Consider the following 11919-nt stretch of genomic DNA (forward strand, 5'->3'; position numbering starts at 1 on the left):
ACTGCGTTGGTGGTTTCTGCCTTAAGACATTATTAAAGATAAATAACACCACTTGCCTTCCATTCATTCTCTTTGTGTGTATGTGTTGCATTAAACCTCCCATTCATGCATTGCAAGTGCAATATTTGTTATTAGAGAGACTTTATAGAAAGAGAGAAGAAATTATAGGTTATTTTTATTTTTTCATCCTCTGCTCTTGTATCTTGCCAGTAACATCAAAGCTGTCTCTGATGCATCATCTTACAGTCAGTTTACATCTGACTTGCTGATGTGTCAGTCATGACAGTTACTATTATTGTTATCAATATTTAGTAAACCCTTGCTGCTGAAGGGCTATGTAAAGTGTAAAATAAGCAGTTACCCCTTTTGGCTGGAAGCTTTAAGTCTCTTGCGCTTGTGACCACACGCAACTGTGATGAGAGACACTATTGTACACTGTGACATGTACTTCACAGGGTGTGGCCAGAAAATGCATCAAACGTTAGGTGACTGCAAAAAGAGTATTCCTAGCCTGTGTGTAGTTACTTATAAAAGAAAATGACACATGTGGAAACTCTGTGACCCATCTGGGAGTCCCAAAAACCTTAACAGAAAAGATGAGGATTATTGAGGGGGTACAGTGTGAAAGGACAGAGCAAGGGCCAGTTTTCTGAGGCTTTTGTCGCCTTTGTAAGGGTCCCTCTTGGCAACACCTACTGTACATTAAATTTCCTAGGATGCAGGAAATAAGTGTGTCCCTCAGATTTTCTACAAAGTGCTGACATCTTGGAATGTTGGCAAAGAGAAAAGAATGTGAAGTGTGTTAAGAGCATTTTTCAAAGACACTTCAGGTTTTACCTTAGTTGCACAGAGGGAGAGTACTGGTTATCCAGTGTCTGAAGCACCAGCGCAGAAAATAAAAAATGCCCCCCTGTCTTCATCCTTATGAAGTACTATACAGAAATAGACCTCATCCATCCTCCCTGCGAGTGTTATCTAAGATGGTTCTTGAATAATTGATGCAGACAGAAATTCCACCCCACTTGGGAGGGATGTGGATGTACAGGGCACCCCACCTTCTCCTTGCCCGATCTCTCAAGGGCTCTGGAAGTGTAGTGGGTCAATGCCCACTCAGATGTGAGTGACTGGACCTTTTAGTGACTTGGTCAATCACCCTGTGTTCATGTGCTACCAAGGCCTCACTCTCAGGAGCCCTTTCTCTCTGTCTCTATGAGTTCTGCCTCATATATAATTTAAAATAGGGTGCTGCTTAGCAAGAAGCTCTCAACCTGCCCCACCAGCTGCACTGACTTCTACACTCACCTCTGTAGACTGCCCTGCTTTAGCAAATGGAGGATGTGATAAAAGTATGGATTATCCTGTGCAGGGCTCCACATGATTGTAGAAACATCCTTTAGCCATACAGTAGCAGCAGCTGCCCTTGTATTAAAACTAGTAAATATGTTGGATAAAAATCAATAAGCAGAAGATGGCTTGACAGTTTTCAAATATTTTTAACAGTTCATCAAACCCTCTGGTTTCCAGATATATGAATTTCTAAATCATACTGTAGTAATACAGCACCTTAATACAGCCAAAGAAAGGTTGTGAATTCCATTTTCTAAGACAGGAGTCCTTCTATCACTCCCCACCCTGCCGTTATGCATGCGCAGCTAATTCATAATAATACCTATCAAGTATTGGCTCTGATGAGCCAGCAGTGTGCCATTAAAATGGACTCACATTGGTTTTAGTCAAGTGCTTCAAGGTAATATTCTTTAATGTGTCATTTTTAATATTCAACAGTAGCGAATGATCACAACAGGAGGGAGGAATTTTCTGTTAGTCGTCAATTTCTCACTGTCTTCCTGACATGACCAACCAATTACTGCACTGAGGAGGAGAATAAGCTCTGACTCTCCCAGTCACTGAGGAAAAGACTGATACAGGCAGACATTTATACATACAGATGTACTCTGCACATTGTATTGATATATGCAGAATTTTGAAAGAAAAATAGCATCATGTAACCAATTCATTATTATGGATACAGGATGGATAACATTTCTTTTTTACAATAGCACCATATAGTGCATTTTTTCATTGAAGGAGCAAAATTTTCCTTAGCTTTACTTCCTAATACAGTGTAACGCTCTCTTTCTCTCTCTCTCTATGCAGTGCTAACATTAAATAATAATAAGAAGAAGAAGAAGAAGAGGAGGCAGGATTATACCAACACGATAAAGCAGAAAATGTAGAAAATGCGTTCTCTTTTTTTAGATTTTTTTCTCTATTATTTGTTTTTAGTTTTCATTTTCTTCATGATGTCATTTCTTTTAGAGCCAACTTTTAAACTCACTTTGTAAAGTGTTTCACATATACACAGTTAGAGTTGAAACTATTGTATTGTAGCCTGCTTAGACTCTTAGAAACCTATTTTGGCAGATAAGTACCTATGTGTTTTCTGAGTTCCACTCAGGCACTAATGAACTTATGCAAGGACTCCCAAGTACTATACCAAAAATACTGAAGCTTCAGTAACTAGTATATTCAGGTAAAAAACAGTTGCAATCTATGTTTGCCACATCCTGAATGGTGAGGTGGAACATTGTTTCAATTGACATTAGCTGTGGAGAAGAGGGAAAAGTAGATTGTGTAACTCAGAAAAGAGAAACACTCACACTATTATTGACTAATACATACACATCATATGATTTATGCCTGCCAGGGTTGGATTTTTGCTAGATATGGATGCTAGTTAACAACCCAAACAGCCAAATGCTTTTCTTTTTTTAAGTTGGATTGTCATAGGAGCTGTGCCTCCTATAAATGTTGTTTATGATGTTCATGCATTATTATAACAGCATCAAACATCAACAGCTCAAAAACCCCTACAGCTTTGCTGTATTTGCACAAGACTTCTGTGGGGACATGATCCAATGATCTCAGTGACAAATTCTCATAGGGGAGGTCTACATATTGAACATACAAATTGACACAAGTGAGTATGTTTGTTCTGACTTGAACACCATGAGTGTTAAGCTCCTGCTTTTGGTGTTTTATGAAATTTCCACCAACAATGCATGACCAGCTGCATGATAGTCATATTGTTGGTGAAAATAAAATTCAATGAAAAAGGCTATTATACAAATTAAACAGACCCAACACGTGTATTATACTGATACCTAAAGAGAAAAATACCATAAACCTGCTGTTCTACAGAAATTAAGTAAAAATGTAATAGAAATATGATAATGTGAACAAAATAGAAAATGTAATCAAGTCACTTCAGTATCATTGATATAGAAACATCATGAGATACTTTAAGAATATTTGAAATATGTTTAAGGCACACTGAAGTCAGACACTGAATAGGTCAAACATAATGCTGTAAAAGAGTCAATTTGATGTTTATGAGAGACATTTACATATTTTTCAGATGATACTGGGAAGTTCATAAGATCAAATTTTCTAGGAGCAGTGCACTTAATTAAACATAATTTGATCAATCTGCAGACATTATACATTTAGCTGTGATAAAGGTTCATGATAGCAGTAGCTTATAGCCTTTAAGCTATGTCTATAAGCAGTGGCTTGTCTGTGATCAGCTTACCAAACATAATTACTTTTAATTAGACCCACCTTCTGAGTTTGGGAGTGCCAGCTGCACCAGTTCTGCTGTTGTGTGTCAAACCTGCAAACCAATCAGTTGCGCTGCCGATGAACATTAAAATTTACAGCCCTCAAACTAGGGACCATGAATTCAAGAGTTTGTGTGTGTGTGTGAGAGAGAGAGAGTGGCATTCGCCTAGGTCTTATGTTGTGTAAATCAGCCCTGAACACACTTGGTTATAGCCATAGACTAAACTAGCTATCACTATTTTAAAGGAAGTTTCTGCAGACAAGAAACAAGTCTCTGGGTTGTTGAAAATGTCTTTGAAAATATTTTTTTAAAGAGTGGAAATCTTTAACAGTGTTTGAACATCAAGTGCCTAATAAGGAAGTAGGACCACCCTTCGGAAGAGTTTCAGTCCCTCATGGAGTGCTGCCTTACAAGTTCTGGACTGTAAGTAATTGGATGTTTACCCTTCATTGAAGAAGGAAAGCTTTGAGGGATGAAGGAAGTGGAAATCTACTCCGCACTATGCACTCCAGGACGTTCCATAAAAGCTCAATGATGTTCAGATCTGCTGATTAAGGAAGTGATGGAAGCCATTTGACGTCAAACTGATGATCATGGCATTATTTTTGAATGTGTCTCTCAGTGTGTATGGGGACAATATTATCTTGGAATATAGAAACATGCCAAGGGAACAGTTTTGGCACCACAGGGAGCACCTGGTCCTTAAAATGACCTCATATTCCTTTTACATAGCCATGCAGAGAAATCATCAGACATAATGACTCCTGTGAGATTGCTGGCCATCGAAGGCATCATTTTGCTTTATCCAATACTTCTTACTATTATGATACATTTACCATTACTCAGTTAGCCCAATTGTTTTATTGACCATGGATACAAACGATTCAGAATGGTCTGCTGTAAATACCCTCTTTTATAAAAAAACATGACATACAGTTTTTTGTTTTGACTGGTTCACAGAGGTCTTAAAGTGACACTCAACAAATCTATCTTTTGAGTATCAAATATTGAACCCCTGGAGGCTTGAGATATTTGTAGTTTTGAGGTTCTGGGGCTCTATTCACAAAACATCCTAAGGTTAAAAGTAGCTCCTAACTGTCTGAGTTAGGAGAAACTCCCTTAAAATAAGGGCTGTGTCAGTCCTAACTTAAGTACTCCTAAGTTTGTGGTCTAATAGTAATTCACAAAGCATGTTAGCTCTAAAAGTAGATCCTAAGTCGGAGAGAAACTAGAAGTACAGTAGTCCAGAGGACTCCTAAATCACTAAGACCTGCTCACAATCAGTCAGCTGTTGCAGGTAATGCTCGGTCAACTGAGAAAATATCATATGCCGATACAATACTTAGCAAGTGAATATTTTATTTTCTTTAATGTATGAAATCTATGACAGTTTGTAAAACATCTGAAATTTTTTAAATGACACTTACATACCTACCAGTCTGCCTCCCTCCCTCCCTCCCTCCCTCCCTCCCTCGATTTGTTTGTTGCACTCCTGTGTAATAATGAATACTAATATGCTGATACAAACAATCACTGTAGACATAGTAAGTTCATCCATGCTTTTATTTAATTTAGGTTAGATTATTGTATTCAGGGTTGAGCCAAAAAACTATCTCACGCCTTCAGCTGGTACAAAATACAGCCACTCAGCTTTTGAGAACTACTAGAAGACATGATCATATCAGCCCTGTTTTAGCCTCTCTTCACTGGTTACCAGTTAGTTTTAGAAGTGATTTTAAGATTTTACTGATCACCTTTAAAGCACTTCATGGTTCAGCTTCTAGCTACATTGCTGAATTGCTGCTCCCCTATAAGCTGTGCTCTAGCTTCAGATCTTCAGGCCCTCAGGCAGGGCTCTGATGGCTCTTCCTAAGTCCCGGCTCCAGACTAAAGGTTCCCGGCCTTTTGCAGTCAAGGCCCCTCAGCTCTGGAACTCCCTGCCTGGATCTCAGGCTTGCTGAATCAGTGACATCTTTTAAATCACTTAATTTCAAAAAAGCCTTTTATTAATTCTAGCACACCGTTTTATTGCCAACATGCCTTAACATTTTTTATTAGCAACAGGGTCAACCCTGTCCCTTCTTAGCTTATGAGTTCTCTCAGCTGCTAAGAGGAAACTCTTAGTTAGGAACTGTTGGCATCATTTGGGAGGACTCCTAGTGGTAACATAAGATCTCTGAATACAGTCCCTGGTCATTTTGGATTCACAGGAATGACAGTGTTTTCAAAGGAGAGGAAAGTATCAATTGTCTATAGAAATGTCTCACAATTAAATTTTCTGCTGTTCATCTGAGAGTGTCTGTCTCTTGCTCTTTCATTGGTCAGAACACCTCTAACCACTAGATTTTCTTTTAATAGAGCTTTTTCACAAACCATACTGCTAAAGCTTGGCTTAATTCAAAAATATTGTTTTAACTTGATTATAAGTCATTCTGTTCTTTAAATAAACCACTTGTTAAATGGTTGTGAGAAGCCTTTTTCTTAAGTGAATAATTCCTCACCACCATGCCCGATGCTGTGTGTTCAGAGCCCTGACATTTCCTAACTATTCAGTCTATGTGTTTTGACTGTTCAGCTGGGAGTGGGAGCTGGAGTAAATGAATCACACTGTTTCCTTTCTTCAGGCTGCCAGTCTACTGATGGAATCCATTCACTAGTGAAGCTAATAGTAGCCGTAAACCTCCCCCTCTACACACACACACCCCACACACACCACACCCACAACACTCATCCCTGAAGGACAGCCATTACAGGTCCATCCCGCCTACGCCCTCCTGTTATACCTACAAGGTTAATATGTATAGGAGATGTATTGAAAAGGTCATAACTGGAGCGTTTCTCTGCTTTGTATCATAGGGTTTGTGCATGAAAACAAAGGCAGTTGTTTGTTTTATTCTTCATCAGTGGGCTTGATCAAGTAGTTGTTGTGAGGTCTTGCAAGTGCATGTTGCTGTATGTTTGTGTACATATGTGCACTTAATAATTTCAATATCATGCTTGTGTTATTGGTAGATTGGTAGAGATGTTTTGAAAGAATAATTAAAATAGGCAAATCCTGATTTCATAACCACAACAAGCAGCAGAACAAAATAAAATATTTTGCAATGACACTGAAATATTTCTTGTTAATCGAAGTGATATGGAATTTATCACCTATTTATTTATTTGATTGTTTATTTGTCTTTCCTTAAATTTAAAAGCTTAACCAGGGACAACGGCTGCAAATTAGCTTCAGCAAGATGCCCTATATAGTGTACATTACATCTTTTCAATGTTTTTTTAACAATGTTTACATTGTACTGTGAAATTAACAAACAAATAAGTGAAGTTATTACATCAAGAAGCCTGTTGACTAACCTGTATTAGCCTGTCTCTAAACTTTTAACTGGTCATCTTTCCAGTTAGAAGACTTAAACAATATAAAATATAATTACTTTGGATCCCTTTTTTCAGTATCCACTGGCTACTATATGTCAGCATCTGTTTCCTTACAGCACGCAGCATTTTGGGTTCATTTGCTGTTGTTGATTTAGACTACTTTTTTACTCCTGACAAACTGGGCTGCAGGTTGCTTGGACAAGATCCAAGGTTTTTTTTAACAGCTGTATGTAGCACGCTGGAGTCTGAATAATTGCTCCGACTGCTCAAACTAACACAGTAAAGAGTTCCCAGTTGTTAGCTGTCCAACCAATCACAAACAGTATTTCAAATAACTTACTAAAAAGATGAATGAACTTTTTAAGAGTGTATAGGCTGTACTGTTTGGCATTCTGTTTCCCTCCCTCTCTAACTTTATCTTGGGATACAGAGTGACACAAATCTCAAAGATAAGTCAACTGCTGTATATCAGTGCAACAGAGTAGGAGGAAACATCTCGATATATGTTGAAAGCATGCAGGTTGAGGTAACCATACCTTGTCAACACTGTGTGGCAGGAATTCACTCATGACAGTCAGTTGTCTTGCAAACTGTGTGTGTGTGTGTGTGTGTGTGTGTGTGTGTGTTTGAGGCTCTCAGATCTCCTGGGCTATATTTCCACACTAAACGGTGTAACTTTCCTGTGAAGGCAAGGCAGGTTAAAGGGTTGCCCCTTTTTTCAGCAAGGTACCATGGTGCTCAAACACCTCCATTCATGACTTCTAAATGATGGATCATGATACTTTTCACAACACAATATTGTGCTGCCTTCATAACCAGAGTCCTAGACAAATTACACAAGCCATAGTTCAGGACAATACTTAAATGAGATCTTGTCAATGTAGTGTTTTCCCACAGTGTGGTAAAAGGTTCAGTCTGTAAAACTTTACACATTGCAAAATTTGAATGCCTGCATTCACAGCTGCCGAGCCTTTGCAGTGCTTCATTGTCAGGCTCAGAATTGTCTTGCCGTACTCTCTGTTCTCCTCTCTTTTTCTCGTTCTTTGACTTAGTTCACTCTTGAAAGCTCCTGCCTCCCTCTCTCACACACTCCTGTGTGTTTGAAGCAGGTGAACACCCACACACTCACACCACCACAGATCCTGGCTCCTGGCTGGTTTTAAATCTATGACAAGGAGCCCTCTCTCTGAATATCAAAGACCCGCATCTGAGAGCATGTAGGCATGACTCACACCCGGGTCTGTCTTACTCCCAGCAGGCTACCTGAGCGTTCAACTCTCTGGATGTGGCAGGGGCTACTGGAGGACGCTGATCAGACACTGTCATGTCTCATGTGGGCAGAACTCGGCTGTATTTGTCACCCAGCTATGTGAACATGTGAATATCCCAGCAGTGTGCTAAGATTTCTAACAGACCCATTTGTCCCACCCGGTTCCTACTTCCATGCTGGGGGTCATTCCCTGACGATAAGAGTGCCTGTGCTCTCTTCAGCACAATGTCAAACCATTGCAGGCAAGCAAGGAGGGCAAAGTAGCTGTGACAGCTACAAAGTGGCTGAGGGAACTGTGTACTTTAGTTGGTGTGCTTCAAATGAAAGGTCTGCTAACAGCAACAAATCACAGCTCTGCAACGCAGCAACCTTCCCTCTGTGATAGAAACCTTTTTCATTAGTGTTCCTTCTTTACATATCTAGCTCTCTGCTGGATATACAGCTACTATTATACTATTCATTTAACACAGCATCTTCGTACAGACGTGAAGTTTTATTTCAGTTTGGCAACTTGCAATAGCACGTTGTGTCTACCTCTCTGTGTGTGTGTGTGTGTAAATGTGTGTATGAGTTTGTGTGTGAATAGTAATGTGCACCGCTGGCCTGTCAGAGTTGCAAGCCTATTTGTATGGATGCCGGGCTGTACCTCGGTTGAGGTGAACACAGCACTGGCGCAGTAGCCTGTCTTGTGCAGCAGGCCAGGATGACATGTGAATCGCAGCAGCCGAGAAAGCCCTGCTTAAGTGGAGGCAGTAGGGAGAAGCAGGCGAGAGCCAGGAGGCAAACAGACAAACAGATGGACAGGCTGATGCCAAGCAGGCAGTGGAGCAAATATATTGTGCAGCATGGTGAACAGACTCAGCCTACCAAAGAACAACCAACAGACACAAGACCATGCCACCCTTGTCAGCCAATCGTGCTTCTCTATAATTCATCGAGATAGGATAGATATGTGGTAAATAGGACTCTCATCTTCCTCCTTCTCCTCATCTGCCCCTGTCACATCCCTCATTTGATATGTGTTATGTAGGAGGAGGAGATGTCAGTCTTGCAAGATGGGAAATGAACAAACCTGTATGGTGAGAACTGGAGTGAGAGAAAGAAATGCAGGAGAGAGATGAGTGCTGCAGGTGGAATTGGACTGTGGGACGCCGGGGATTTCAGTCCAGCAGACATACACAAATGCACAATGCACAAATAGAACATTACACAAAAAATAACCATATTTGGTTTTAAAACACCAGTTTTTTGACCATCTTCAGATTTTAAACACAGTGCCCGGCAAGATTTAAATTAAATGAAACGAACAGCAGTGCATGCATTTTGCCAAGAGAGATTATTGCTTTTGAGATTATTCTGTGTTTGGATTAAACAAATAACTGCCTTTCACAAAGAAACTGGACGTACTGCCACACAGTGGGACTGTGGTAATGGCATTGCAGAACAGTCTTCTCTTACCTTGATGTCTCAGAAACTCTTGGAAAAAATTAAGCTTGTATTTCCCTGAGGTACCAGGCACATGCTCGCTAGAGCAACAACCTTTGCTTTAATGCAGGAGGAGCATGATTGTAAGTTTTCCTTAGAGACTTTCCTCTAAAATGTGAGGTGCTCAGATTGACTCAGTCTTGTTTTTCTCTATGGAAAACATCTAGTGCTGTGCAAGTCAAATAGAAAACCACCTTAAAGAGCTGAGACAGCCCTGTCAGATCTGTCTGGTTGTGTACCTACACAGTCTAATGGTTTGTCTCTGTGTGTGTTTGTGTGTGTACATGTGCATATGTGTGTGTTTGTCTGTCTACATAGGTAGAATGTAAGAAGGCCCAGCCCAAGGAGGTGATGTTCCCACCTGGTACACGAGGGCGAGCCAGGGGTCTGCCCTACACCATGGATGCCTTCATGCTGGGGATGGGCATGCTGAGTGAGTCATACACACATCCACTTAACACACACATATATTCAAATACCCAAACAAGTGATTTTCCTCCTTTATATAAGTTTGAAGTCATGCTGAAAAGGTCCATCAAGCAACAGTTTAGGCATCAATTTCATCATTTTTATAGTGACACCAATTTTTTAGCAGGTTACAATATTTGAGCCGATTATGGGTTTTTGGGGGGGGTCAGAGGAAGTGTCTTACATGCACGCCATTCAATTTCTACCTTCTAAAAAAAATCAACTCATGCAAACTCGCGTCTCGATAGCCCCATTAGGTGGGCGCTGCCCCTAATTAGGCTGCTTCAAGGTGTGCCACCAGTGGCCACTGTGGTCTATTTCTGGTCGCGTCTGGTACAGGCAGCCCCTGGGCATATAGGAGCAGACCAGCACATTATCAGGCTAAATGAAGAGGAAAATTGGTGTAATGTCATATTAAGGATTCATCACTGTGCCCCCCTTAATGGGTAATGAAGGGGACACACATGTCAGGGAGAGATCTCATCTACAGGGACCTCAGCTGCTGGCCCACCCTTCTTCATTACCATCCAGCCCATGCCTTTGGCCCTTTTTATTTAACACTATTGCTCTCTCCCTCCCTCTGTCTCTCTCTCTCTATCTATGTATCTCTCTCTCTCTGTCTGTCTGTCTGTCATTTCCTATGCATATAATTTGTATGTGCGACCCAACCAAATGGATTTGCCCTTACATAAAAGATTTATTTTTTCCTTCAAAAGCAAAAGAGACATGCAGCTGATTGTAAAAGACCCCCTCCCTCTCGTAGCAGGTGCAGACAGAGCCACAGTCATGCATTTTTATCTGTACCAGGTAACGTATGTTTAAAGCAGCTTTGAAAGTCGATAGCAAGTCATACAGTATTTAGCAGTTCCTGTTTTGCATTTTCTTTTTTTTCTTTTTTAAATGGATAGGACTGGTAGATTTAACCAGTTATTGAGCTGTGGAACTATTTTTTAACAAGGAAAATCAAGGGGCAGTAAACTAATTATCTACATTATCTATCTATGTATTTATCTATCTATCTGTCTGTGTCCATCTATCCATATACAGTTGCATAAACTGTCAGGGTTATTATAGACTGATTATACAGTTTTTTGTGGTAAAAGTCTTGATAAGACTGGCCAAGTGCTTCTGTCAGCTCTGTCTAAGTCATTCAGTTGCATCTAATCTGTTAGAAGTATTTAACAAGCACAGTGAACTTTTCAGAACTTATTACAGACTAATGTGTCTGCGAAGAGGACAGCACTCTTCCCCTCCATTGGGAGACGGCAGGCAGAAAGGCAGTGATGTGCTCATGTGAGAATATTAACAGCTAACTTGTTTGGAGACACTCTTATCTAAATGAAATTGGAACAAGGACAGCGAAACATTCCTTTATATAATTTGCATTTGGAAAAAGGGACCCTAGGCTCATTATTTAAGAAAGTGTAAGCTCCTTTTGTGCCAAATCTCATTAAAGCCATCCCTAGCTCCTTTGTTTACTGCCTCTAATCGAGGCATTTATCTTTATTGTGTTGTGCCCGATGTATGTTTGCTGAAATTAATACACATTTCAGCCTGGGCGAGGTATGGGTGTACCAGATGGATAATTGATTTTAAAGTGAATCAGAACTGTTGAGCCATAAAATAGGTACATTAGCATGCATATTAATAAGGCAAATAAGAGCACTAAGAGGCTGCCACCAGGCCAGAGACAATG

General features: G+C 40.2%; 1 protein-coding gene across 12 annotated transcripts in view; it reads left to right on the forward strand.

Moving 5' to 3' along the window:
* The window catches only part of LOC122887872 (RNA-binding protein Musashi homolog 2), a 239742-nt gene that overhangs the window by 173816 nt on the left and 54007 nt on the right, over positions 1-11919 (forward strand). For all 12 annotated transcript variants that reach the window (XM_044221504.1, XM_044221509.1, XM_044221506.1 and 9 more), the window contains exon 9: positions 10074-10188. In XM_044221504.1, coding sequence (XP_044077439.1) covers positions 10074-10188 — 115 coding nt within the window. The remainder of the gene's footprint in view (positions 1-10073; positions 10189-11919) is intronic.

Source organism: Siniperca chuatsi, linkage group LG14 (assembly GCF_020085105.1).
Source record: "Siniperca chuatsi isolate FFG_IHB_CAS linkage group LG14, ASM2008510v1, whole genome shotgun sequence".
NCBI lineage: Eukaryota > Metazoa > Chordata > Actinopteri > Centrarchiformes > Sinipercidae > Siniperca > Siniperca chuatsi.